Source organism: Gossypium arboreum, chromosome 11 (genome assembly GCF_025698485.1).
Source record: "Gossypium arboreum isolate Shixiya-1 chromosome 11, ASM2569848v2, whole genome shotgun sequence".
NCBI classification, from domain to species: Eukaryota; Viridiplantae; Streptophyta; class Magnoliopsida; order Malvales; family Malvaceae; genus Gossypium; species Gossypium arboreum.
Genome location: NC_069080.1, coordinates 495,920 through 523,914, shown reverse-complemented (window position 1 = coordinate 523,914; position 27,995 = coordinate 495,920). Strand labels below are relative to the sequence as shown.

At 34.1% G+C, this 27,995-nt stretch overlaps 4 protein-coding genes across 9 annotated transcripts; 2 read left to right on the top strand and 2 right to left on the bottom strand.

Moving 5' to 3' along the window:
• The first annotated feature begins 226 nt into the window (after positions 1-226).
• LOC108457020 (DExH-box ATP-dependent RNA helicase DExH3) lies at positions 227-9,364 on the top strand. The gene is made up of 19 exons (XM_017755815.2): positions 227-849; positions 1,190-1,344; positions 1,447-1,534; positions 1,776-2,018; positions 2,396-2,491; positions 3,011-3,199; positions 3,311-3,470; positions 3,552-3,682; positions 4,353-4,526; positions 4,656-4,928; positions 5,113-5,307; positions 5,902-6,105; positions 6,187-6,256; positions 6,341-6,489; positions 6,988-7,296; positions 7,572-7,631; positions 7,794-7,946; positions 8,072-8,182; positions 8,387-9,364. The coding sequence occupies exons 1-19, from the start codon at positions 289-291 to the stop codon at positions 8,864-8,866; spliced, it is 3,801 nt and encodes a 1,266-aa protein (XP_017611304.2). The 5' UTR covers positions 227-288; the 3' UTR covers positions 8,867-9,364.
• A 1,286-nt stretch (positions 9,365-10,650) lies between these two features.
• LOC108456739 (aspartyl protease APCB1) lies at positions 10,651-15,831 on the top strand. 5 transcript variants are annotated; one of them, XM_053021533.1, is made up of 9 exons: positions 10,651-11,563; positions 12,609-12,726; positions 12,933-13,162; positions 13,257-13,496; positions 13,945-14,098; positions 14,195-14,280; positions 14,797-14,911; positions 15,184-15,282; positions 15,518-15,831. In XM_053021533.1, exons 1-8 carry the CDS (start codon positions 10,968-10,970, stop codon positions 15,256-15,258), a joined length of 1,614 nt encoding a protein of 537 aa, XP_052877493.1. In that variant the 5' UTR covers positions 10,651-10,967; the 3' UTR covers positions 15,259-15,282; positions 15,518-15,831. The 5 variants fall into 5 exon arrangements, 4 of the variants coding, with proteins under 4 accessions (XP_052877493.1, XP_017610861.1, XP_017610860.1 ...); XM_017755372.2 differs by having other exon boundaries at positions 10,653-11,563; positions 15,181-15,282; XM_017755371.2 differs by having other exon boundaries at positions 10,661-11,563; positions 15,184-15,253.
• Positions 15,832-16,482: 651 nt separating this feature from the next.
• Positions 16,483-23,015, bottom strand: LOC108456738 (serine/threonine-protein phosphatase 2A 65 kDa regulatory subunit A beta isoform). Of its 2 annotated transcripts, none has more exons than XM_017755368.2 (13): positions 22,882-23,015; positions 22,116-22,530; positions 21,425-21,671; positions 20,694-20,806; positions 19,933-20,012; positions 19,496-19,637; positions 19,291-19,371; positions 19,028-19,132; positions 18,359-18,541; positions 17,930-18,022; positions 17,662-17,801; positions 17,504-17,570; positions 16,483-16,789 (listed from the first exon to the last, which is right to left on the bottom strand). In XM_017755368.2, exons 2-13 carry the CDS (start codon positions 22,506-22,508, stop codon positions 16,673-16,675), a joined length of 1,761 nt encoding a protein of 586 aa, XP_017610857.1. In that variant the 5' UTR covers positions 22,509-22,530; positions 22,882-23,015; the 3' UTR covers positions 16,483-16,672. The 2 variants fall into 2 exon arrangements, 1 of the variants encoding a protein (XP_017610857.1); XR_008274350.1 differs by having other exon boundaries at positions 16,735-16,789; positions 17,653-17,801.
• A 2,316-nt stretch (positions 23,016-25,331) lies between these two features.
• Positions 25,332-26,033, bottom strand: LOC108454129 (uncharacterized). Its single transcript, XM_017752462.2, has one exon. The coding sequence runs from the start codon at positions 26,031-26,033 to the stop codon at positions 25,332-25,334; it is 702 nt and encodes a 233-aa protein (XP_017607951.1).
• Between the last annotated feature and the right edge of the window lie 1,962 nt (positions 26,034-27,995).

Genomic DNA, 27,995 nt, shown 5'->3' with positions numbered 1-27,995 from the left:
AAAGTTGCTATTATGATAGTTTTAAAATTTGTCATAGTTAGACAAGTGCTGAACAAAAAAAATTGAATAGTTAGGTGGTCAAATTGTAACTTTTCATAGTTGAGTTACAAAAAAAAACCAATAATTAAGTGATAATTTTATAACTTTTTATAGTTGAGTGACTAAAAAAGATATTTATAAATAATTAGGTGATTACTAACGTAGTTTACCCCTAGAAAATTTCAGAAGGCAATATTAATAAGACAAGAGGACTGGAAATTTTTTTTTTTTTAAATTAGAGGGTAATTTATGCCCCAAATAGACACACGGGAACAGCCAGCAGCCGCAGAATACAGTTCCTTTACATGGCCACATAAACAATTTCATAGGCTCATCTCTTCAAAGCAAACCCAAAACCCCCTCTTCACAAAAACCCTAACGAGCATCTTCAAATGTAATCAAAACCCCACTGAAAAAGGATTAAATACCAGAACAATCCGCCAAAAAATGTCATGTTACTCGGCTATATTTCAGGGTTATCTCAGGACAACCGCCATGTCTCTGCGACCTGCTTCCCTCCAACTTAACAACTCCCCTAAAATCCTTTTAAAACCTTGTTCATTTTCCTTTGTCCCCAGGACCCAATCCCCTGGTTCTTTCCGGCGTTTGCATTTGAGGAATGGCCTCGTTAGGTGCTCAAAGTCTGGGACTGCTGCTTCTTCTTCCAGGACTATTGCCTTGGATTGGAGGAACGTTGCCTTGCCTTATTCGGAGCTGCAAAGCTCTAGTTATGGCCGTTATGCTTACCAGGATGTTTCCGGCGATGATTCGGACCATGAATTTGGGTCTCCACAGTCTCAGAGTCAAATGGTTGGGTTTTTAGATACCCTTTTTTTAAAGATTTTTTAGATACACTTTTTGTTTTTGTTTTTTGTTTGCTGCCGTTAAGTTAGAGGGTGGAGAGGAGTTTGTTGTACCTTTTAATCATATTGCGAGGTGTTGGCCTTTGCAATGGAAAAATAATGATTTTCCAATCACTATTGAGTCAATTATCAGTTTTATGAATAGTTGGTTAGCTGACTTGGGACTGTTTTCATTGCTACTCAAATTAAATGTTGAGTTTGTTTTGAAAAGAAACATGTTCTCGTAGTTTTGTTCTTATATCTATTGATGGACGGTTGCTTGGTTTTTGTTTGTTCATGTCGGTTAGGGTGCTTCAACGCTTGATAATATTGATGAATGGAGATGGAAATTGACTATGCTTCTTCGCAACAAAGATGAGCAAGAGGTAGTATCTAGGGAGAGGAAGGATAGGCGTGACTTTGAGCAACTTTCAGTTCTGGCAACGAGAATGGGTTTAAATAGGTGGTTTAAGTTCTATCATTGCATGCATGTTGTATCTTTTATCCATCTTTCCCCATTTTTTGCTATTGTGACTGAGTTCTGAAATATAATCTGTCTTGGCAGTCGTCAATATGCAAAGGTGGTTGTTTTTAGTAAACTTCCATTGCCAAATTATAGATCTGATCTTGATGATAAGCGTCCACAAAGAGAGGTACATCCATCCAGTACTTACCCATTTTCTTTCTTTTTCACTTGAGTGTGTATGCGAACAGATAAGGGATATGCTTCTAGAGCTCTTTAAAGACTTGCACAATATTCATGCAGTCTTTGCATAAAGTAGGCAATTTTTGTAGAATATTAACTGAAGTCTCTGAGTAGTTCTTAATGCTCTTATATGTTGTATCTTTTTGCCTATCTTGCTCTTCCTAAAAAAATTCTTATCCTACTATCAGGTGGTCTTACCTTTTGGCTTGCAAAGAGATGTAGACCTTCACCTCAAAGCTTACCTTTCTCATAAGGCTATGAGCAGTGGTAGCTTTTTGGATAAGCCCTTGATTAGATCAAGTAGTGGTGGAATACCTGCTGCAGATGAAGTACCTGTTAATCCAGAGCCCTTTGCACAGAATAGTGTTGCCTTGGAGAGAATTCTTCGACGGAGAAGTTTGCAAATACGTGATAAGCAACAAGAATGGCAGGTTTCATTTTTCGATTTCTTTAATTATGCTCAGTCATCCTAGGTTCACCTTACAATAGTTCGTTTTTTATGTTTATGATATATACGAATTAGTTCATGCATATGTGTGGCATCTCTCCTTCTGTTTGGGGCGTTCATGCCTAATTGTGTTGTCTGTGATCTTTTTATTCTTCCTTTGCCCCCTTTGTGTTTTTGGCTTTTTATGGATTTGAAATATTTAGGTCCTAGAAGAAAATAGATAGTATGTGCTCAGTGTATATTTAAATTAGTAATTGAGAGAATATATGTACATCCTGTATTTCTCTTTTATGTATTTTATATGCATGCTTGCCCCTTTCTTTCAGTAATTTAAATGTTGCTAATATCTATCTTCTATAGGAGTCTCCTGAAGGCCAAAAGATGCTTGAATTTCGTAGAAGCTTGCCTGCATATAAAGAGAGAGATGCATTGCTAAATGCTATCTCACAGAATCAGGTGAAATTGATGTCACTGCAATTCATTTCAGTTTCCTACTGTTGCAGTTTTTATATCATATTTATAGGTCTATTCTGGTATAGAATCATCAAAATTATAATTGATGCATGCTGTAACCTACAAACCTTGATATCCAATGAAAATACAAAATTATATAAAGTTCCAAATTGGCATCCCCTAGCTGCATCTATTCTTTCAACAAAATGAACTAATATTGAAATATAAAATATTTATAGGATTGATTGCAATAAGAGAATTGATCAACTCCCTTCTTTTATTTGTATCATTATTTTGCTTAATCATTACTACCAAAATATTGATGTAAAAAATTAGTGTGATGTACCTTAGGATTCAGGAATAAGATTAAAAGTGAAGTAGACAAATCATTTTTATTTTTATTGCATTCATGCTATCATCGTTGTCCATATTGTTTAAGAAAATTTGTAGTGCTCTGTATTCCGTTGTTACTTGTGGATTCTTTTGTTATTTGAAATGTTGCTATGTGTTTTGATCTTGCAGGTGGTTGTTGTCTCTGGCGAAACTGGTTGTGGTAAAACCACACAACTTCCTCAGTACATATTAGAGTCTGAGATTGAAGCTGCTCGTGGAGCTTCCTGTAGTATTATATGTACTCAGCCTAGAAGAATATCTGCTATGGCTGTTTCTGAAAGAGTTGCTGCTGAAAGAGGGGAGAAATTGGGAGAATCTGTTAGTTTCTGCAATTATGCCATTCATCTTATTTTAATAATTCATGCTTGTGAAATGTGAATTTATTTGTGTTTCTTGGTGATTAATTATATGGTATGTTATTCTTGAAAGGTCGGCTATAAAGTACGCCTTGAGGGAATGAAAGGGAGAGACACTCGCCTCCTTTTTTGTACAACTGGCATTTTACTTAGGCGACTACTTGTTGACAGAGATTTGAGAGGTGTAAGTCATGTTATTGTTGATGAGATTCATGAACGAGGAATGAATGAAGGTGAGTTTGGGATCTTGTTGAATGTTATACTGTTATAGTGATATTTTCTGTGACATTAACCATCGGTTGCATATCTTTCAGATTTTCTTCTTATTGTGTTGAAAGATCTCCTTCCACGTCGGCCAGAGTTGAGGTTGATTTTGATGAGTGCAACCTTAAATGCCGAACTCTTTTCTTCTTACTATGGTGGTGCCCCAACAATCCATATCCCTGTAAGTTCTGCTATGATAATTTGAATATTGGACCGGTAGTATTACAATGCAATTCCATAATTCCACCAAGTGATTGATTGTATGTTTGTTATTGACATGGTGGATTCCTTCTCCAGCTCTCCATCCACAGTGTTCCTAGTAGCATAAGCTACTTGGTGTTATAACAAATTTATGTTTCTTTTTGTGTAAAGAAGAGGTATCTATCAATTAGCAACTGATTTGTCATTTGCATTTGTGTTTGTAGTCATGCAAGTATAATTACTTACGAATCTAAATGAATTTTAAAAATTATGCTTGGGTTCCCTTTGATGAATCTAAATGAATTTTGAATGTAAATATTGTCATTATTGATTTGCTTGAAAAATAAGGTTTTTGTTGACAGATATTGTAATTAAGGAACAGAATTGAAGTCTAGGTATGTAATTTTAAGAGCTATAACTCAGTTGCTAAAACCTACGAGCTGAAGCATTTAGCTGTTGTACAGTTATGCTTGTTTGAAGAGTGCCTGAACTCATAAGTGGGGAGTGAAAAGTTGAATGTTTGATGGTGGAATTGATACATATCGTATGTACACTTAAAGAAGGCTACAAGGAGAACACCCCCAACTTTCTTTCCTTTAAAAAAAACAATTTTCTGTTGTTATCTGTATTGTGGTTTATTTTGTTTTCAGGGTTTTACATATCCTGTACGAGCACATTTTCTGGAGAATATTCTAGAGATGACTGGATACAGGTTAACTCCATATAATCAAATTGATGATTATGGTCAAGAAAAGATGTGGAAAATGCAGAAGCAGGCCCAATCTTTTAAAAAGAGGAAGAGTCAGCTAACTTCTGCTGTTGAGGTATTGAAATTTTTGCAAGGTCATCTAATCTTTTGTTGCATGATTTTGGTTGTGAAAACTGCAATTCTTTGTCAAGTATAGGCTGCCTGTTTTTGAAATTTTCATCTCTGCCCTTGAACTTGTGGACAGGATGTACTTGAAGATGCTGATTTCAGGGGATATAGTTTACGCACACGAGAATCTTTGTCCTGTTGGAATCCTGATTCAATTGGCTTCAATCTCATTGAGCATGTTCTTTGCCACATAGTGAGGAAAGAGAGGCGTGGTGCTGTTTTGGTTTTCATGACTGGTTGGGATGACATAAATTCTCTAAAAGATAAGCTCCAGGCTCATCCTTTCCTAGGTGACCCGAGCAAGGTGTTGTTGCTTGCATGCCATGGTTCCATGCCTAGCTCTGAGCAGGTGAATACAGTTTTTACTTTCCATATCCTGCGCATATTGTTAGTAGCTATGGACGGTTTAACTGGTCAAAATATTTTTTCTTGCTTTTGAAAGAATGATGATTTTCAGTAACTGCTCTTTGGTTTGTTTCCCTTCCTTCACTTCCTCTTTTACAATTTTTTCTTTCATGTTTCTTGGCATGCAGAGGTTAATATTTGAAAAGCCAGAAGATGGAGTGAGGAAAATAGTTCTAGCTACTAATATGGCTGAGACTAGCATCACCATCAATGATGTGGTTTTTGTGGTTGATTGTGGAAAGGCAAAAGAAACATCCTATGATGCATTAAATAATACTCCTTGTTTGCTTCCATCTTGGATATCAAAGGCTGCTGCCCGGCAAGTAAGACTTCTGATAGTTATCTAATTACTATATCTGCAGTTAGGGATTTACATATGAAGTTGAGTTTCTATATGCATCCGCTATATTGGATGTACTTCTTATAGTTGCCAATTTTCTAACTGTTACTTGTTAGAAAACCTAAATATAAAAAAATATATGTTTTCTCAAATGACAATCTCCATGTGCTTGGCGAAAACACCTCATTCAATGTTATTTTTAGTGGTCCAATGTTTTCAATACCAGTGAAAATCATGGTACAGAACATGGAAGTAAATGGCCTTTTTGCTGATTTAGGTGATATAGGCCCAGATATGCTATGGTTATGAACTTTATGGTAATTTTGCTTAGGAACTGTTTTTATCGACTTGCACGTATTCGGGGAATTTAACCTTCCATAGCATCAGTATTCAATTTGTGTGTCCAACTAACTTACAACCTGATGTAGGCCATTAACAATGTTTTGTCAAAAGAATGTTTGCTGCTACTTAGTGGAGCTTATTTATAGTGATTAGTTTCCTTTAGTTGATTAATTTTATTGTTCTATTTGACTTCATTATCTAGACTGACATGCTACTTTCTGTTTTTGTTCTTTAGAGAAGGGGAAGAGCTGGTCGTGTTCAACCTGGCGAGTGTTACCATCTTTATCCCAAATGTGTTTACGATACTTTTGCTGATTATCAACTTCCAGAGCTTTTAAGGACACCATTGCAGTCTTTATGTTTGCAAATCAAAAGTCTAGAGCTTGGAGGTATCACCGAGTTCCTTTCTAGGGCATTGCAGCCTCCAGAACTTCTGTCGGTAATTTGCAATTACTTCTAACTGTTGGCATTCCCCATATGATATTGTACATATTGGTTCATGCATTTTGTTTCTTTACAGGTACAAAATGCTGTTGAATATCTGAAGATTATTGGAGCTTTAGATGAAAACGAGAATTTGACAGTGCTAGGTATGGCAATTAGTTATTGTAAAGGACCATAGGTTTTCAAATATGGATATATTTTTTTTTTTAATGAAGAAAGTGACCTTGCAGGACGCAACTTGTCAATGCTTCCTGTTGAGCCTAAACTCGGAAAAATGCTGATACTGGGAGCTATTTTGAACTGTTTGGATCCAATAATGACTGTTGTTGCTGGGCTCAGTGTCCGTGATCCATTCCTGATGCCATTTGATAAGAAGGATGTAAGTTTGTTGTCTTATTCTAGCTTAATCTTTTGTAAATGTGAATTTTAATATGAATCTTTTTCCAGCATCTTTATTCAAGTTCTTTGTCTTGTTTCTAGGTGTAAATTTTAGAATCGGTCTTTCTTCCAGCATTGTCCTTTTGACATCTTAATGCTATGCATTTCCTATGTTCCTTAAAGATGTGTTCATTTGTTCTTTTCCTCTTTGTTTCATTCTTCTATATTATTGTCATCTTTAGTTATTGTAAAAATCGAAGACTCTGGGTTGTAGTTTCTCCTGCTTTGACTTGCAATTGGTATTAACCTTAAATATTGAATAAGGTTAAGGGTTTGAATCTCCCTATTTCCCAATATCTAGATAAGTGTGAAGCTCTGTACTCTTTTATTCTTTTGGTTTGATGATGCATAAACAGAGTTTATTACTTTAGAACTTGGGAAAATTATGCTTGTGATGTTTATTGGGAGCCCTTTTAATCTTTCTTTCTCATTGTGGCAGCTTGCTGAAACGGCAAAAGCCCAATTCGCTGGCCAGGAATACAGTGATCATATTGCAGTTATCCGAGCCTATGAGGGTTGGAAAGAAGCTGAAAGGGAGCAGTCTGGTTATGAGTATTGTTGGAAGAATTTTCTTTCTGCACAAACTCTCAAGGCTATTCACTCTCTACGAAAGCAGTTCTTCTATTTGCTCAAGGATGCCGGTCTAGTTGATCAAAATGTAGAAAACTGCAATAAGTGGAGCCACGATGAACATCTTGTCAGGGCAGTTATTTGTGCTGGCTTGTTTCCAGGGATATGCTCTGTTGTGGTGAGTTTTGCAGCATTTCACTCAAATATTGTTCTGTTGTTATTGTTGCTGCTGCTGCTGCTGTTGTTATTCTGTTTTGTTTACGCTTCTTTGTTCACATATATTTCTCATCTATGTTGATGTTCTGATGGGGAAGGATGATAAAAGAGTATTTTTATTTATCAAAAAGAATTGTCTGGTCAATGCCTTACATTTTATCCATCATTTAGGATTATTAGGCTTTTTTTTTTAAATATATTTAATGAAATATGCACTTATGCAATTTCATTTTACAGAACAAAGAGAAGTCAATTGCACTGAAAACAATGGAGGATGGTCAAGTTCTTTTACACTCGGTAATTTGCATTCTACTTCATTGGTCTTCTTTTTCCTTTCATAATTCATTGTTTCAAGTAACCTGCTTGAATGGTAAAGAACTAGTTCATCGGAATGCTAAGTTTCAAATTTATTACTTATTTATTAATTGATTTTCAACTTGTTTGTTTGACATAAATTAGAATTCGGTGAATGCTGAAGTTCCCAAAGTTCCATACCCTTGGCTGGTTTTCAATGAAAAGGTAAAAGTGAATGCAGTATTCCTCCGCGATTCAACTGGTGTTTCTGATTCCATACTGCTGTTATTTGGAGGGAACATCTCTAGAGGTGGACTAGTAAGTTACTCAATTGAATTGTTATATTTGCGTGCTCCATTTCTTCTTGGAGTGAAGATTATTTGCCTCAATTCAGTCTTACTTGGCATAGAATTTATGTTGAACCTTTTCTTGGGTGTTGATAGGATGGACATCTGAAGATGTTGGGAGGATATTTGGAGTTCTTCATGAAACCTGCTTTAGCTGTTATGTATTTAAGCGTGAAAAGAGAGCTAGAAGAACTAGTTCAGAGGAAAGTAAGTATTATCTTTGCCTTATAGGTCCAATATTTTGATGAAATCTAGAGAGCTAGTTTGTTTTTTGGTTTCATTTTCTCCTGAATTTGGATTTCCTACTTTACAAATCCTAGTTTCTTATCTTTGTTTATGCCATTCTCTTTCAATTCACTGCCAAAAGCTAACATCTCGAACATTTAATTTATGTGGATGGTTTGTTGGCAGCTTTTGGATCCTACATTAGACATGCATTCTAGCAATGAGCTCCTCTCGGCAGTAAGATTGCTGGTCTCAGAAGATCGATGTGAAGGTAGATTTGTCTTTGGCCGTCAGGTGACGTTGTCTTCAAAGAAAACAGCTACTATTAAAACACCAGGTAAAAGCGAGGCTGATAATTCGAAGAATCATCTGCAAACAGTCCTTGCCAGGGCTGGACATGGACCACCCACTTACAAGACAAAGCAACTAAAGAACAACCAGTTCCGATCTACAGTCATCTTTAATGGGCTGGATTTTGTTGGGCAGTCTTGTAGCAGCAAGAAACTTGCAGAGAAGGATGCAGCTGCTCAGGCTTTGCTGTGGTTGAGGGGTGAAGACCATTCAACTTCCCGAGATATTGACCATGCCTCATTGCTTCTTAAAAAGAGCAAAAGCCGGAGGAAAACTTCAGTCAGTGATGCTAAGTGGAGTACTAAGTGGAGTTAAGTCTAGATATTTAGGTGGATAATGTGTCATCGTTATCACTTAGCAGTGAAGCAGAAAGACAACAGTCCTGAGGCACCACAATCTCGGAGTTCAGTCTTTCTATGGAATTTTATTGAACCTATGACATGCCGACGTTTAGAACCCTTGTTTTTTTAATGGGATAGAAGGTAATACCCCTTTAGAGGCCAAAACTTAAGTGAAAGATCCCATGGAGGCAGATGGCCGATTTGGAAAGGGTGTTACCTTTGTCGGCTCTCATTCAAGGTGAGCTATTACTTCATATTTTGTTGCTACTGGTTTAGCCATAAGTTATAAATCAAAATTTTTTTTATAGAAACTAGGAGTTGACAATAGTTATACATTTATCACAAGGCTTTTGTATGGTTATTTATGAGAAAGCCTTTCGATCACAGCTTGTAATAAACTTCCACTGACTAGGTTTACAGTCTTTGTTGGTCCTAGTTGGGAATCCTTATATACTAAAATCCTTAAAGAACATATGCTTTAGACTTTGATTATTGATAATTTGAACTAGCAAATATTTCCTCTTTTTCTTTCAAGACAAGTTAATGTAGAGTTGAGCATGGTAATCTGTGAAATTACACTATTAACATGAATGTGACTGCTTGAGCTGTATAATGCAAGTTGGTCTCATTTCTTTGGTAAAAATAGCATAGAGGTCTTTGTACTAGGAGTTGGATTGCATTTTGCCCCTTTACTCTCTTTACTCAATAAAAGGACAAATTCGTCCCCATACTATAGATCAAAGAGTAATCTCCTCTTTTTATTAAAAACTTAATTCATTTCTACTGTTGAAAATTTGTCTATGTACATCAACACGAGGTACGTATGACAAGTCAAGTATCATTGTTTGGTTATTTCGTCAGTCATACCAGTTTTATCCATTTTAACCATTCAAATTGATGAAATTTTTAGTAGAAAATATCAAGTTACTTTTTGATTTAACATACAAAGATTAATTTATTTATTTTTTTAGTAAAAGAGTAAAATACAATCTAACTGTTAGTAGAGGAGCTTCTATGATATTTTTATCCTATTTTTTAAATTTCTTGTTAATTGCTGATATTATTTTCTTTCCCTTAAGTTGGCATCACAGAATGGGACTTTAATTTTTTGCTAAACTAGTTTTATGGTTGGATCGAATGTATTTGTTTTTTTGCAAAACTTGCTTTACGATGTTTTATACTTTTGAATGGTGTTTACTAAACGTGCTTTATGTGCATGCTACTGATATCACAATACATCAATATCCAAGGCGTATTTTCATAATCATAAATAATAATTGGATAAAATTAATATGGAGATCATTTTCTTTAATAAAATGAAAAACACTAAAACTAAAAGCAAAATGTATTGACTGAATTTTTAAAACAATTTGTAAAACCGACAATAAAAATAAAAATGTAAAGATTTAAAAAACAATAAAAGAAATGTTCTTATTATTTTCATTAAAATAGTTGAAATGCATAAATGCAAAAATATATATATATATTTTTTAAATGAGAAAACCTCAAAAATCAAGCGAGACTTCATTCTCCCACAGATATCGAGAATTATTATTATTTATGTTGAATGAATTTAATTTTATTATTAAAAATAGAAAACAGTAAAAGTACGGTGATGGTATATTTAAAGTCAAATTATTATTTTTATATATTTTTAACAGTAAATTTTTTTATCTAATATATGAAAATTTGTTTATTTATTTTTAAGTAAAAAAGTAAAATATAATTATATTCATATTCATTAAAGAAAGAGGACAAGTCAGAGCTGAAATGATCCTTTCCAGGATCTTTCATTTGTATTAAAGTAGAAATGATATTTTATTTTCTATTCAATGCGTCGTCTTTACATAAAACTTCACATTGACTTGTAGTTTGGAAACGAATCGACTTTTTAACTATTCTAATTCCAGTTCAAAGCCTCCATTTACATTGCATCCCAAGGATCAAAACCTCCCCATTTCTCATCCAATGGACAACATTCATCTTCCATAACACAATACAATCACAAATTGTTCCCCAAAACTCCCCAACTTCTCCTCTTAATCTGATCATCAAATAGAAAAACACTGAGAAAGATGGATTTTGATGATGAAAGGCCTCAACAACAAGTAACAGGTGTTGTGATAATCACTCTTCCACCATCTGACAACCCTTCTTTTGGCAAAACCATCACAGCTTTTACACTTACTAATGATGTTTTACCTCAATCCCTCACAACCCAAGAGCCAGACCAGGTTTTGCCAACAACCCGTGTTGTATCATCACCTCCACCTTCATCCCAAAGTCCTCAATTTGGATTCTCATTCTCTGGGTTCTTTTCTGAAAACCCCAGAAAGCTGTTAGGATTTCTGGGTGTCTCTCTTTTTGCTCTTCTTCTTTATAGTTCGTGTTTTTCTAGTACTTTTGTAGAGCTGAGGAATTCCAACGATAATGATGATGATAATAAGCCAGAGTCTTTTATCTTTCCTTTGTATCATAAACTGGGGGCTGCTGATTTGGAGCTCAAGTTGGGGAGGTTTGTGGATGTTGTTGATAAGGAGAATTTGGTGGTTTCAATTAATGGGGGTCCAATGGAGACTAAGATGGTTAACAAATTGGTGGCTGCTAATTCTGTTGTGATGGATTCATCTGCTACTATTTTGCCTGTTAGGGGGAATGTTTATCCGGATGGGTATGTTTAAATCTTGTTTCTTTTTCTTTAGCATCATGGATTAGAGAAATAGATGTTGATTTTATGGTAATTCAAGTTTTTGCTTGTGATGCTAAGGTGCCAAAAAAAGAAAAAAGAAAAAGGAAACTTTGTGTTGGATTACAAGCAGCCAGCTTTATACTGTTCTTTGTTGTACATTTGAGAGCTATGAAAACCAATGTGATTGTCTCGTTTCATATCTTTAAATTACCTATTTCGGATTCGTTCATTAAGAATGCTTCTTCTTTTCATAATTATAATTATTAGTCACTGTTTTTTTGGGCCATTGTCGACACGAAATAAAAGCATTGCTGCAATACTCCTTTTCTTTAGGTAGCGTTTGGGAACTAGGATTTCAGAATTTGGATTTGGATTTCAAAAAATAGTGTAAATTGAGTAGTAAATTATTTAGAAATGTAACCTTTATGATCATTTCTTAAATCCATGGATTTGCTAGAAGCCTATTTAGTAATGAATTTGAAATCCGTAAAATATATTTGGATTTGACATATCCTTGTGTTTATACTTTTCTAATATATATTAGACTGAATCTAAACTAATTTGACTATAATATATGCATTTCATTCTTACTATTTACATAATAATTGAAATCCAAATTCAAATTTTCAAATTCAAGTTTCCAAACGGAGCATTAAAGTTTCCTATATAAAAGCTTTACCCTTTGTTTTATGCAACTACAAGTAGGAAGGGTGTTTATATGAATGATCAAACCAATTGGCAGAGTATGTTTGGGAATTTGTCTTACGAAGATATATCAACAGAAGCGCTAGTTATAGATCATGCTGCAGCTGCTCTTTGAAAATGTCAATCTTGTAAAAGTTATCATTGACCCAAAGGTTAAAAAAGATGTTGCTGTGGCGATAGTTCTTGTGTATTTCCTTTAGAGATTGACTGCAGGAGATACAAGATGAAGTTGATTGTGGTTCTTGTAATTTGTTTACTACTCGGTATTAGCTATAACTTTTATTGTTTGCTTAATGTGCGATTTTTCTTTATAATTTTTCAGATTGTACTTCACATGCATGCTTCTTGGGAATCCTCAAAGACCTTATTTTCTTGACATTGATACTGGGAGTGACTTAACATGGATACAATGCGATGCTCCTTGCAGCAGTTGTGCCAAGGTAACGCATTTCTCACTGTCTACTGGTAGCTGATGTAATGAATTCCTAGTTGCTATTTGAACAATGAAAACACTTAAAAACAGAGCCTAGATGGAGGGAAAACGAGCAATTATCAAGATAAGGCCATCAAATAAGAAATAAACCCCAAACATTCGTCATGTTTGAAATAGGGATCGTGCATACTTTAATGGATACGGTTGATGTAGGGAGCAAATCCTCTATACAAACCCACAAAAGTCAATATCGTACCATCAGGGGACTCAATGTGTATGGAGGTACAAAAGAATCAGAAGCCTCAAATTTGTGAAACCTGCGAACAGTGTGACTACGAGATTGAATATGCTGATCGTAGCTCCTCCCTGGGGGTTCTTGCAAAAGATAAGCTTCACTTGGTGACTGCAAATGGATCAATTACCAACTTAGATGTTGTTTTCGGGTATCTTTTCTCAACATACTTGACTATTGGGTATTCATCCATCTAATCTTCCTCCCAAAATGTGTGAATAACTTTTTAATTTATCTGTTATAAGGTGCGCATATGATCAACAAGGCATACTTTTGAACACACTATCAAAGACAGATGGAATTCTTGGACTAAGCAAGGCTAAAGTTAGCTTGCCTTCTCAATTGGCAAGCAAAGGGATTATTAACAATGTGGTTGGTCATTGCCTTGCAACAGATGTCGCTTCCGGCGGATATATGTTCTTAGGTGATGATTTTGTACCAAACCGGGGCATGTCATGGGTTCCTATGCTTGGAAGCCCTTCAATGTGAGCATGAATCTCTGAAACTTTGCATCTTGTTTATGCTTCCTTGAAAAATTTTCTTGTTTTTTTACATAAAATGGGTTTTGGATCTAAATAACTACAAAGTAGCCTAGCCTAGAAAAGCCTATATACCCTAATTTTTCCATCTTCACTATGCTGTAACAAAGGTTAGTTTTTGGACATATATCCTTGCAAATATGAGGCTATTTATTGTAAATGTCGCAATCAGCATCTACACTAGTTATTGTTCAGTTGGGAAGCTTTGCGCTGTCACTTGATTTAACAGTTGCTGCATCATGTATTATGCATTGCCCTTCCCTTCTTTAGCTTTTCATTATCATAATCACTTAACTATTTTGTCATTTAACTTCTACAGTTTCTCATCTGCTGTTCGGTTCCTCTTCAGCTTTGAGTTCTTACTTCTATTTTGAATTTGATTATATATCTTCAGAGAATTTTACCACACACAACTTGTGAAAATCAATTACGGAAGTAGCTCCCTCAGTTTAGGTGCAAAAGACAGTGACAAGGCAGGAGTTGTGTTCGACAGTGGCAGTTCTTATACGTACTTCACAAAACAAGCATATGCCGAATTGGTCTCTTCTGTAAGCATTTCCATCTTCAGCTTGATTGAAAGACAAAATCACCTTTTTAGAAAGTCTTTCCATCTAACTGTATTGACTACCTGTTGCTTGATGCAGCTTAGTGAGGTTTCCGAGCTAGGATTTATCCAAGATGCATCAGATCCAACACTTCCAATCTGTTGGCGGGCTCCATTTCCTATCAGGTAGCCTATCTGTTGTTTCAATTAGGTAGATTTTTCCTTGGTTGAAGTACCTGGGAGTTCCTTGTATTATAGGGACTGAATCAAATTAGTCCCTCTACTATTAAATGAATCAATTTAGTCCATATGATATTTAAAAGAATCAAATAAGTCCAGTTTGGAACGAAGTTAACATTTACTATATAAAACATGTCTTGAAAATTATCTTTTTCCAGTTACAGAAGATTTTATTTACAAAACCATAAAAACTTCAAAAATGATATTTTTTTAAACAATAAGTGTTAACTCTATACCAATTTGGCCTTATTTGATTCTTTTTAATAGTACAGGGACTAAATTGATCCAGGTACCCACAATAGAGGGAACTCTCAAGTAGATTTACCAATTTTCTTTTCATATTGTTTTCAGCTGAGGAGAAATTTTGCAGGTAACCTGTTCTAATGCCTTTTGTAAGGGATAAGAAGCAAAGAATTGTTTCTCGGTTGCTTGAACTTTTTATTCTTATATTTCTGGATGCAGAACTATTATGGATGTTAAAAAGTACTTCAAGACTTTAACCCTTCAGTTTGGGAGCAAATGGTGGATTATATCCAAGAAGTTTCATATTCCTCCAGAAGGGTACTTGATCATTAGTGTAAGGATTTCCCAACTATTAAGGACTAGTTTCTTTTCTTTGTCTCTCCCAACTTTTCATTTTTCTTGAAGTTCATGCGCTTGATGCACATTTGAACTTGGTTATCGGTATACAAGGGCATATACCCATATTGAAGAAAATTTTAAACATGTCCGTTTGGGACATTTACCCATATTCAAGACTCATACTCGAGTCTGAATAACAAAAGTTTATTTTCACACAAGATGGTTCCATGGTAGCCCTTTATGATGCAGTTTCCTGTAATGCAGAAGAAGGGTAATGTATGCTTGGGCATCCTGGATGGAAGCAATGTACATGATGGATCCACATTGATACTTGGAGGTTAGAATAGTTTTCACTAGTACTTGCATGTATGTATGACCAAAACCTTTTATTCACAGCTTATTTATTGCTCTAGAAAAGTTTTAACATAGTTCATAATCTTTAATTGGCTTTTAATATAGTCCGGAAAATATGCATGTTTCGTTCGAGAAAATAAACTGTCAGACCTACATTTTGTCGTATTCTCTGTAAATCCAATGTAAAGCTTTATATTTTTTTTCCATTTTTGGTTTATTCAGAACTCTTCTCTGTATGTATTTGCAGATATATCACTGAGGGGGCAATTGGTGGTCTATGATAATGAGAAGCAGAAGATAGGCTGGGGTCCATCAGGTTGTGGGAAGCCTAGTAGATTCAAGAGCCTTCCCTTCTTTGAAGGATAGCTAGTGATTGTCAGCTATCATTACTATTATTGTTATGACACAATTACAACTTGAAGTAGATGAAAAATATGTGTGTATTCATATGAGCTTATTATACTTTAGACATCAACCAGCCAGCCATTTGTAAATTTATCCCACATAATACTATATAGACTCGGTCACTATCTGTAATGTAAAAATGCGTGTTCAGTTCAATGCTTCTCATGCTGTACTGATTATGTTGAATAAGTTTACAAAAATTTATTTGATATAAAAATAATAAAAAAAATACGCATAATTGACATTCTCAGTTGAAATAGCATAATCAAAATGTGAGCGTACAGCCGCCCATCAAGACTTGTGGGGTAACCTATAACATATAAGTAATATATGGTACCACTTGGGCTATTACGTGCTTGAATAAATTGCTTATTCAATTAATTTTCTATATAAGTCTTAAAACTATCGAATTCTCCAACAAGTCGATCGAGCATCTTGTAAGACGAGTCTACCAGCAGATTACGATCTTTTGATGCACCCAAGGGGAACAATAACTTCATTTTGACAATTAAAAGTCATAATAGTTAATGAATTACACAAATACTGAAATTATAGCTTCAAAATTGTACCATCCCATAAAAGTAACTATGTAAATCAACTATACTAACGTCTGGTCTGAATAATATCCTCAGCGCCATTACGATTTCCGATGGTTAAGTTACTTTCAAAAATCCAATGTGAAATACCCCAAGTTCATGCATTGCTGATGTGCATCATCCTCAATCAGGTATGGCGGCTAAGTTTAATTATTTGTTGCCCTTTTTTTCTAATCTTGTATGTGTAATAATACCAGTACCACATCAAGAATTTCTTTAATTTCCATCATTAGAATAATAACAGTACAAGTAAAAGCCATGTGATGGGATAATCCAGCTATAAGCCTACACAATTTTCTTAGCAATGAAGAAGAGCAAGTCTGAAAAGGATCTTAGCAGCAGAGAAAGGAACAAGAAAAGAAAAGAAAAAAAGAGTTAAATGAGAATCTTGTAAGAAAAAGCTAAGACATCATGACCTGATTGCATGACTCTAGGGCTTGAGTGGCGAAAAACCTCACATCCACATCAGGATCCTCACTCAATTCAACTAAGCATGGACGGATTGTCTTCTCCACCACCTGTATTATTCATCATCAATTTTACTAAACACTAATAATTCCAAATCTATGTATAATACTACTAAATCACAAGCACAACCCTCAAAACTTTCAGTAACATGGAATACAAGCTTGCTTTCTTTTTCCTTTTTTACTTTCCCTCATTATTAGCGTGTGATACTGGTGCTCGCAAGCTATTCAAGAAGAACTCAAATTCAGTTCGATAATTATCAAGCAAAGCTCAAGCAGCTCAATCTTTTGATGGAGCCAAATTCAAGCACATTAATACTCAATTCAAACAGCTCACAAGTTTAATAGAGTTTTTCATTTTAATATATTTTTATATTAATTATATTTTTACGCTCATTACATAGAAAGAGCTTAAGTACAAACTAGCTTAATCAAGCTCAAGTGGCTCGGTTAAGTCTCAAGCCAAGCTCAAGCATAGCAATTGATGTCTGATTGAGCTGAAGCCAAGTATCAAGCCTCAAATTTCAAGTCTAGCTTGAGCTTGCCACTATTTCGATTCAGCTCCGGCTGAATTACACCCCTACCCCTTGTTAATTCGCATATAACATTTCTTTCACTTTTTCAGGTAAATGAAACATTTACCAATTTTCAGAACCAGGAGAAATTAAACTAAGCACACTCAAATGTATAATGTATTTAAAGGGAAAAAACAAATATAAAAATATTAACACATGATAATTATTAAAGTAAGATAAATTTACTCACAGATTGATCAACAATAGGAATAAGTGACTGCAGCACCTTGGCCACATTAAACTTGATGTTGGGTACCCTGTGCCGTGCAATTTTTAGCTTCATAAGCCGGATCAAACAATTCAAACAAATAAGCTTTTAAATCAAACTTCAGGACGCACCAGCATTACCTATCTTTTGAAGCATTGATAACCACAGGGAGAAGTTTTGAGCAAGTAATATCTGAGCCCATAACGGGGGCAAGTAGAGAAATTGCATGTAGAATGGTCATCCGATACAGATAATGAGGATTGTTAATCATGTCTAAAACCTGTAAATGGATTTACCAAAAAGAGACATCATATTCAGAACCAAAATCTTAGTATGTCTACTTTATCTTCACTTGTTTAGAATAACAAAAACAGGGAAACAAGTTATTGTTAAGGCAACCAGACTAACCTGTGGAACTATATGCTGCATTGCCCAATCTGGTCCAAATTCTTCAGCCAGGCGCTTCACGTTATTAGCAGCAGCATCACGAATGGAATAAACCTACAACGAAAACCAATGAAGTTAGCGAAGTTTACTTTGAAATATCACATATCATGTCCTAGTATCACCTCTTAAAGGTAGACTGGTAATATGTAAGTAGACCCTCAAGCAGACAAAATAGTTTTAAACATTAGTTTTCTCTCCTATTCCACCAGAAACCACTGATTTTATTATAAAATTAGTAAGAACAACATCCAATTGTAAATTCTCAAATAAGCAGGGAGCAATTACAGATTGGCATTGACATAAACTTAATTACGAGACAATTAAACTGGAACAAGATCATAAAGAGAGATGCATGACGCCATTTTTGCTCCATATCAAAGTTCTTTGCACCTTATCTTTCAACCATTGCATGCAGAGTGCACCAAGTTTGTCATCGAAAAAGCCAACACCCAACTGACTTGCCAATAAAGGGATGTATTCTATTATCGCAAGCCGAACCCTCCAGTGTCTATCCTCTGCAAGCTCCACAATTGCTGGTAATAGGGACTGGGACAGCAGATCAATTCCAATCACCTGCCATGACAGCTATATTAACTAAGCTGCAAATGAATATAAGAGAGAGATATTCACTAACATGCTCATAGTAAGCAGTTCTTCCAACTGGTGCACCAAACAACGGATGATAACTGGCAGTCAAATATTAAATGACACGTCACCTAATCTTGAACCAAAAATTATTAGTGCCCTTGTTTGAACCAAAAATTTCATTTACAACACATCATTGAATCCAAATCCCAGGGATTCATGTTGGGGGGAAAGACCTTAATACATCAACAGAAATTTAACATCTTTATTTAAGGGATTGACCACGCATGGAGGAATTTCCACCACTCATTTGAGACTGACAGATTGACATGCATCCAAGAAGATAATATGATAAAAACTGTTGAACAGTATCACCAAAAGATGGGGGGGGGGGAACTGTATATAGAAGATAAGTAAAGAAAACGTTGATATTGTTCTTGAAAAATCATAAGTTATATCTTAAGAATAACCTACCTGGTTGACTTGATCAAGCTTGCTAATGATGTTCAGTCGGACATCTGGAAATTCATCTTTCAGAAGAGAAAGAAATATTGGAAGCAATTGCTCTATGGTCGCATCCTACAACCATCAAAGGATATTATGTTATACTCGCGGGGGAGGGGGAGGGGGGGGAGAGCAAATGAAAGTTGGCAACATGCATAGAATGGATGCAATAGAAAAATAAGAAACATTTTTTTTGTAGAATCCACATAAGACTAACAATAAGGAATTACTACCTTCCCTAAAACAGGTGCCATTCCCATTATAACTGAGGCCAAAGCAGATCGAACATGCTGGGATGAATCTGTTGATAGTTCCTGCAATAGGCAGCATTAAAAAATTTAGAAAGTGAATATCCAGGATGCAGAAGAACTAGATTAATTCTACAAATAAAGAAAAACCTTGGATTAAGTAGGCAAGGTCTTCCAAGAGTATTTTTACCTTGACACAAGGAAGAATGTGCTGAATAGCTAATTCTGGATTCAGAATTCGGCAAAACTTAGTTACTTTTCCAGCAGCAGCTATCCGCACTTCAGCTTCATTATCACGAAGTAGGCGAACATAAGCAGGTACTAGTTCCGACCTAAACATGTAGACCTTACAACATCATTTGATGATAACTAAAAATCTCATCACTAAGATAAGGTTCATAGAAAAGCAAATGCTAACAAAAATCACTTCTGAATGACCAGAGCATTATAATTGATAAAGAACCTAAGACAATAGCATCAAATTCCAATTAAATAGCGAGGAAATGAATAAATTCATCGGTAGAGATCAGGGGGAACAGGAAGAAGGTGAAATTGGATAACCCTAACAGGGATAACAATAGAACTTAAAAAATACAATGGCTATTGCCACATAATTGCAGAGATTACCTAGTAGGCTCAGGTCCGACAGCTTCACACAGCTCGTATAATTGATTTGCGACCATGTAACGAACACGCCAAGACTTATCCTAGAACCCGAGTAATGCCAATTCAAAAAATTGCTCATATAAATTACCGAAGAGAAGAACAGTAAAAGAGAGAGGAGAAAGGTAAATATAAATTTAGAGAAAAATAATTTTTCATTTTTTTTCACTTCAAGAAGGGAGAATTATGAACTAAATATATTGACTTAAAATTAGTACAGGATGCATTCTACCAAATGAACAGTAAACAAACTTGTGAAGCATATAAAAAAATTTATAACCTTAGAGGTTAATCAGTTTCTAGTAGGGTGAATCAAAAATCATAGTTTCAAGAAGTTTGTTAAAACTTAAAACAAAGGATATGAGAAATCCCACTGGATCAGCAAAGCGCAGAATGAAGACCTTCAACAAAACGGATAAAATGCTATTTGTGGTAGAATCATAGATGGTGATAATCCATTTTTATTCAAATATATCCAGAACCATTTTGCAGATGCAAAACTGGCCATGGAAGCAAGATAACCACTGACACTAATGCTTTTTATAACAGCTGGGATCCAGGAACATCATATGTTCTAATTAACAGCGGCTAAGTTTAATTCTTGACCTTAGAGGAATGGGTCAAAGAAGTTCCCAACCTCCGCAATGACTACATTCAGCTAGAGCAGGGAAAATGCTTTTCTGAAGTTTTCTTGAGATGCAATGAACTTAAACAACATGGTCTACCTGTGAGAAATTAACTATAACAGGGAGAATATGTGCTACACAATCTTGGGGTTCCAACAACTTTCCAAGTGCTGCACAACCCTCAACAGCCAATAGGCGAACAGAATCTTGATCTGCAGTATAAAAATAGGAAATAAGTTTAGAGGCCTGATAAGTATGAACTTGATAACAATACTGGAAAACTAAATCTGCAAACTAAAATGCATAAGCAGCAAAGAACAGTGAAATTTTATAGAGATACAGGGTCGTTATTTAAGCATGCAAAATAAATAAATTTCATCAATAATTTGATAAATTTGTTTCGGTGAAGGAGAAAAAAATGGTTATAGATGCTGGAGTTGGTAAAACTGCTCAAATATATTATGATATATTTTGGGTGACTGTCAATAACTGTCTATTTTATTTTTTAAATATAAAAAAAAGGGCAACATTCCTTAGAACTAAAGGAGCTGATAACTACCCCCTTTCCCAATTCCCTTCCTACAAGTTTAAACCAAAAACCATCCCTTCTAAACGGATGAGACACATCATAAATGCCACTAAACTCTCCCTTCAAGATTTCAAACAAGTATTGTTTAACTAGATTTCAAACTAGTATTGTTTAACTCAAACCACTTATCCTGCACTTTTATCCATATAATTTATTTTAAAGCATATAGTCAACAATGGTTTACCAGCAAAACAAGTAACCATAATTAGAATAAAATGGATAAATTAGGCATTCTACATACCATCCTGTGTCAAATCATCAAACATAGACATGATGTCCACCTTCAAATGAGGTGCTTCTACAGTAGCAGCAAATTTTCCAAGATTGGTCGCAGCAGATCTCCTAACCATTGGCATGTCATCTTGGCAAAGCTGACTGTATATCGCTCTTAATTCAGTTTTTAGTGCCTCCGGGGCACTAGGGTATGCAATATGAAACAATCCACATGAGGAAACTCGAGCTGTAAACCACTCACCAGCAGCCAATCTCTGGTAGTATGCGATTACCACATTCAAAGGAACAACAATGAGTTCTATTTTTAGTTCTAAATAAGTTTTAATTAGGATTACATCTAAAAACTGATTTGAGCATATATTAAGAATAACATGTCCTGGTTATTAGTTTACAGCAGACCAGCATGATATTCCTAATTTAGAAACACAAAATAAGGTTTCTTTTCCAGATCTTTCACCACACAAACGTTAAAGCAAAATCAAATACTTCATCAAATTCATGTAGTCACTTGTTGCAGTATTTTACCTCATCTTCCCTAAGATAAAGAAAAGAAGATAGAAAAAACTATATCATGCATCTGCATTTCAACACATTCACGATTCAACTTCCGAATTACTATCTCAATGAACACAAAAAGAATATTGAATACAAAATGCATTATGCTTAAGGAAAATGGAAACACAAATCAGAACACCAACCTTCACTAGTGGAATAAAATACTCAACCAAGTCCTGCTCCCTCATCTGCGCACCAATTCTACACAATGACTCCACAGCCTTATCCCTCACACAAGTTTCCTCAACAGTGCAAAGAGTCTCCAATGGAGGTAACAATACATTAGCATATTCCACACCTCCAACATAAGGAATAAAAACCCCCAATTCTTCTGCCATAGCAAGTAGAACTTCATCGTCGTCATCATTATTCTCACTCAGAAACGGAATCAATTCCTTCCGAGTCCTTTCTTCCCCAAGTGCACGTGCAATCGTAGAAAGTCTACGAATCGAGTTCAAACGAAGCTGGATATCTTCATTCTTGAGCTCATCAATCAACACCGCAATGGGATACAAAGGCTCTTCAATCATTGACATCTTAACTCACAAGATTTTACACCTAAAATATACAAATAAACTCAAAATAATCAATAACAGTTAAAAAACCAGAACTACGTAACCCAAGTCAATCTTACACCTTTTCCTTCATGCCCTAAGCAACTAAACAGAGTGTTAAAAGAGCGAGAGGAGTGATATTAACCACGCACTAATTGCAACAAAGTTGGATAAGACGAAACCCTAATAAGTGCTAAAACAAAGTGACCCAATCTATAAAAATTTCCAAAAAAATTGAAAAATCTTTGAAATATAAAACAGCTAAAGCTGAAAACGACCAACAAAAACAAGAAGAAGGTCTATAATTCTGAGAACAAAATTTTCTAACCGTAAAATAACAAGGAAAAAAAAGTACCTTTCGAAGGTTCGAGTTAAGAGCGCAACTGTTCGAAACCCGATCTGATCCTTAAGCGGAGAAATTAAGAGGGTTTTGATCTGTAAAAGGTGGTAGATTTTTTAAATTTAGTGTTTTTTTTTTTTGAAGACTTAATTTGTGGGAAATTACTCGGCGCCACAACTTTTCTTTTCACCTTTTCCTATGTTTCTACTATATCTAGTTAATAAGTTGAATATTATTACGGAAGATTTAGATTAATTTTGAATCTTTTACAGCTCGACCTAAATGCTTATAATTTGAAATGTGTAGACACCAACCATATATAAAAGTAATTAAGTTATATTTTACCTCCTAACCTACTAATAAAAATATTATATTATATGACATAAGAAGTTGAGTTCAATATTTAGCAGCCTCCAATTAGGGTTGAGACGGAAAATTGATCTGAATAGAGATGTTTGGAATAAACATTAAATTTATTGTACTTTTTTTATATAAATGTTAAAATAAACTTCAAAATTTTGTGAAAAAATAAAGTTTTAAGATTTTTATTTTATGGAATAATTTTTTTACTTTATTGTAAGGATGATTTTATGATTATATAGTAGGTTATCTTAAAATAACGTGGTTACTCTTTTGACTAAAATAATTGTTTAAAATTAATCTGTTAATTTACTAACAATTTACTGAGGTGGTACATTCATGACAACATGTGATTTTTTTTTTACTCTTGACTAAAGCTTAGGAATTTTTTTATAATTATCCTAACATTTTTTTTCCCTCTCTTTTCTCTTCCCTGCACTGTACCTCAGAACCCACCATTTTCTGACAAATGCAAGCTCTTGGCTAGATAAACAAGATGGTTTGAATGCCTCAGAAAAAGAGAGAAAAATATATTTCTGACATATATGTTGTTTTATTATAGCTAAGCTTGAAATTTTTTGTTCCTGCTTCATGTATTTTAACAGATCCACCAACAATGATAAATGCAAGCCTGGAGCTGCATTCAAGTATCTTTTCCGGCATATATTCTGTCGGCATTAATAATACCTACAGAGATCCATGTTGAGAAAATGGTACGTTTTGAGATACAAAGATAAGAGAAAACCAATATTATTTGAATCAGATCCAACAGCCGATTGGACCAATTGAATAAAAAACCAGTTGAGAAATCGGTTTAAAAGTAATTTTAAACCGATTAGATCAAACAGCTTGAATCAAGTGTTTTTAATATTTTTAATAATTTTTTAATTAAATAATAATCGGTTTAATTATTCATCTTATCTAAAAAACATTAGAAAAAAATAAGAGAGAAGAAGTGTCTCGGATTAGACATATGACCTGACCCTTAGACATGAACTATTTTGATGCAACATTTTGGATGCTGCGGGATTTATTACACTTAAATACATCATATCTTCAACTTTAAATATTTAAAATGTTACAAATAGTTTTAAGAAATATAAAATTTATTGGAAAGGCGCATTCACAATATTCATATTCTAACATCTTAAGTAATCAAATTTAAATCTAAATAATGAATTTAACTCGTTCTAAAAATTTCTTACAAAATCAAAAGGTAAACTCCGTCATATTTACTATTTTATTAGACGGTCGGCTGTTTTGTCTTTTTCTTTTTTCTTATATGTGTGTATTAATTTGTTTTTAAATTTTTATATTATTTGTACTTTGTATTCTTGTTGTTTATAATTTGTATTTATTTTTTTATTTAACATGGTTATACTTGTCCAGAAAATCTAACCAAAAATGTTTTTATATTAAAAAATAAAGTTAAACCTTCAAATTTTAAGTTGAAGTTTTCGACTTAGATTAAATTTATTGATATGAAATTTTAAAATTAAAAAAAACTCTAAATACACATTTTAAAATTTAAAAACACTATAAATATAAATATAAATTTAACATACAGGAGAGCATAAGAAAATCACATAAAGAAATGAACTAAAAACAAAATTACAAATCTTCAACATAGAAAATCTTGAAACCAGCAACAGAAAATTTTCAAACTATTAACAAAAGGAACTTCAAACTCTTCAAAGAAAAAACAGCATTCTTAAACCGAAATGACTGAAAAATTATCTAAAAAACAAGATGTTATTTTAGATTTAAAATTTTAATTTGCATTGAAAAGATGGTTTATTTTTATTGAATTAGAAAAACACACCTATTACAATTTTAATTCAAAATCATTATTTAAGCGAGATAACTAAATATTACTAAAATTTAAATTTAATCAACAGTGTTAAGTTTAAATTACAAATAGACGGAAGATGGTTAAATAAATGTCGTATTATTACCATTAAGAACTTATATTTCAGGCTTAAAACTAAATCTAGACCACATGTATATTTATGTAATTACCCCCAAAAAAGAAACGAATATGTCCACGTGATGTATACGGAGCCAAAACGAACCGTTTCGGTTGTTTCTTATTTATTTAATTTTTACTACAAGGCGGAAAGTGATTCAGGCCGCCACGTCAGCTCCGAAATATCAGCCGCCGGTTCAAACAACCCTCCTAACGCCACAAAATCACCGGTATTATTACTATGGATATTGTTATTGGTATCTGAGTCAACGCCGATTCCGAATTCAAACGGTTCGTAGATCGGAATCGGGAACTCACTCCCCATCATTTCCCCAAATCCAACGCCGCCTGACCCTCCACCTTCATCCACATCAAAGGCGGTCTCAAATCTCTGCTCCACCTCAACCGACGGTAAACTCGGTGGCAAACCCGGTGGCAAACCCAGTTCATCATCCGAAGCTTCAAATAGAAACCCTAACTCAGGCCTCGACTCTCCGGAATCCAATATCGTTTCCGGTAAAGCCACCTGTTCCGGAAATAAGATCTCTTCTTCGAAACTCCTGATGACCGAATCGAGTCCCTGAATCGCCGGATCTGGTCCACTAACCGGATCTGAATCGTCGAGGATGTTCAGCAATTCCTCCGGTATACGCCTTGTTTCCGGCAAATTATCTTCTCCATCATCAGGATCAGGTTCTACACGAGTAGCCTCGGGAGAGTCGGAGTCGGGACCCTTATTATCGTCCAAGTCAACTCGAGCGAGTTTTGTATTGGGCACCGAGTTAGCCTCTGTCTCTTCCCGGGCTCTCTTCTTATGTCCTTCGTTATCCCCCATAACCATTAGTAAATCTTCAGGTCCAAAAAAATTGCAGAAAAAAAGAAAACCCTCAGTTTTCAAATCAGAGAGTTGCTGGTGATTTTATAAAGGATTTGAAAAAATTATAATAAACTGTTTAACGAGAGGGTTTCTAGAGAGAGAAAGTGAAAGTGTAGAGAGAGAAAATACGGGGTATTGGGTGAGTGGGAAAGAGATAAGGAATGTGAATATATAGTGGTTGCAAACATGAGGCAATTTTTGAATTTATCCATTTTTTATTTCATAAAAAGAAAACTCAAATTTAAAATATTAAATAAAAAATAATTAATTCTTGACAAAGACAGGCGCGTGTAGATCGGAGCGGAGGCAGGCCTATTTGATGAGTCATTCACTGCTTTTTTTTTTTTTTGGCTTTTTCTGGATTTGTCTGCTTTTTCTGTCAAATTAAGTAATTAACTAAATTTAAATGTAGAACTTTGAAGTCCGTTTCCAAGGGTGGGAGAGAATCCACTGGTGGCGTGGACATCGCGCTCTTTTGCAGGTCCAGCCTTTTTTTCTATTTGCTTTTCTTTTTTAAATAATAATTAATTTGCCCTTTTTTAAGCTTTTATTTTTGACATGTTCTTCCCTTTTCTTTTTTTTTCTTGTTCGGGTTTTTTTTTTTAATAATATCTCACGCAGTTTCCAACTAATCTACCGATATTTTATATTACTAGGTCATCCATTTAAATTTTTTAATATATATAAATATAATTAAGATACGATAAAACAAATTATTTATATAAATATACAACACTTTCAAAAATAATTGTATAATTTAATATAAGTCTTTTACTAAATTGATATCATTTTTAATCAAGTCACTAATTCAATAATAGAATTATAGAAATATTTTTTTTAATTATAAATAATACTATTATGATACTTTTGCAGTTACATAATTTTATATCATCCTTAAATAAAATAACTAAAATCCAATAATTGAAAGTGTGTACAATAGTATTAAAATATAGGTTTATTGCCACTCACCTATATTCATTTTTGAATAAGTTGTTACAATATATAATATTGCATAGAACCCTAACATTTAGCTTATTGATTAAGGTTGTTCATCATATCTCTAAGGTTGTGATGGGATCGATCCACAGGTTATGCACGTGGGATAGTTTAAATGGGTGTGTACGAAAGTTTAAAATTCTATTGTATCATCCCTGAAAAAAGGAAATTTCTATTGTATCAAAAACTTTTAATACTGTACGCAAAAAATAAATCGATTTGCAAATTGTGCCTATAAGGTGGCTTAAATGTGTGTGTGTGATATTTTGATATTTTATTGTATAAAAATCAAATATTGCATGAAAATAAATTTAGTATAAAAATATATTTTTGAAATATTTTTAAATTACTCACAATTTTCAAACTCTTTGTAATTTTATTTTATTTTTACAAAATAAGTTTACATCGGTAGGGTTCCAATCCTAATCATTCAAGTATCAATAAGGGCTTTAACCACTGTTTGTTTTTATTGTTGACAACCTCCATTAAATTAATATCATCCATCAATTATTAAAATAATATTATTTTTACCATGTAACTAATGGGAAATGATTGTATGAAGTTGTGATTTCACGTTATTCTTATTCCTTTTCAATAAGAAAATGACTAATCAGATTTTTTTTCCTGGTTTTTAGCATTTTTAATTGGATTTGAATTTTTTCAAGAGTAAAAAAGTTAAAAATCAGGAGGAAAAATCTGATTTGTCATTCTCTTATTGCAAGTGGATAAAGATTACATGAAATCACAGTTTCATACAATCCATTCTCATAACTAATACTATTACAAGAGTTTTTTTTTAATATTTTATAAATAAAAATACCCATTACAATTAAAGCATTATATAGTCATAAATTTTGTACACGTTAAGCCATTATTTATTTTTGTGTTACAAGTTAATTAAACGTCGACTCAATCGATAGTGAGTAAAAT

Coding starts and splice junctions, on each gene's coding strand:
- LOC108457020 (XM_017755815.2), top strand. CDS start 289: ATGCCCCAAATAGACACACGGGAACAGCCAGCAGCCGCAGAATACAGT. Junction 3,471..3,551: donor TGAACGAGGAATGAATGAAG/GTGAGTTTGGGA, acceptor CATATCTTTCAG/ATTTTCTTCTTATTGTGTTG. Junction 6,257..6,340: donor CGAGAATTTGACAGTGCTAG/GTATGGCAATTA, acceptor GTGACCTTGCAG/GACGCAACTTGTCAATGCTT.
- LOC108456738 (XM_017755368.2), bottom strand. CDS start 22,508: ATGTCAATGATTGAAGAGCCTTTGTATCCCATTGCGGTGTTGATTGAT. Junction 21,672..22,115: donor ATTTTATTCCACTAGTGAAG/GTTGGTGTTCTG, acceptor GCATACTACCAG/AGATTGGCTGCTGGTGAGTG. Junction 18,542..19,027: donor AGCTTGATCAAGTCAACCAG/GTAGGTTATTCT, acceptor CTGTCATGGCAG/GTGATTGGAATTGATCTGCT.
- LOC108454129 (XM_017752462.2), bottom strand. CDS start 26,033: ATGGTTATGGGGGATAACGAAGGACATAAGAAGAGAGCCCGGGAAGAG.
- LOC108456739 (XM_017755370.2), top strand. CDS start 10,968: ATGGATTTTGATGATGAAAGGCCTCAACAACAAGTAACAGGTGTTGTG. Junction 13,163..13,256: donor AACTTAGATGTTGTTTTCGG/GTATCTTTTCTC, acceptor ATCTGTTATAAG/GTGCGCATATGATCAACAAG. Junction 13,497..13,944: donor ATGCTTGGAAGCCCTTCAAT/GTGAGCATGAAT, acceptor ATATATCTTCAG/AGAATTTTACCACACACAAC.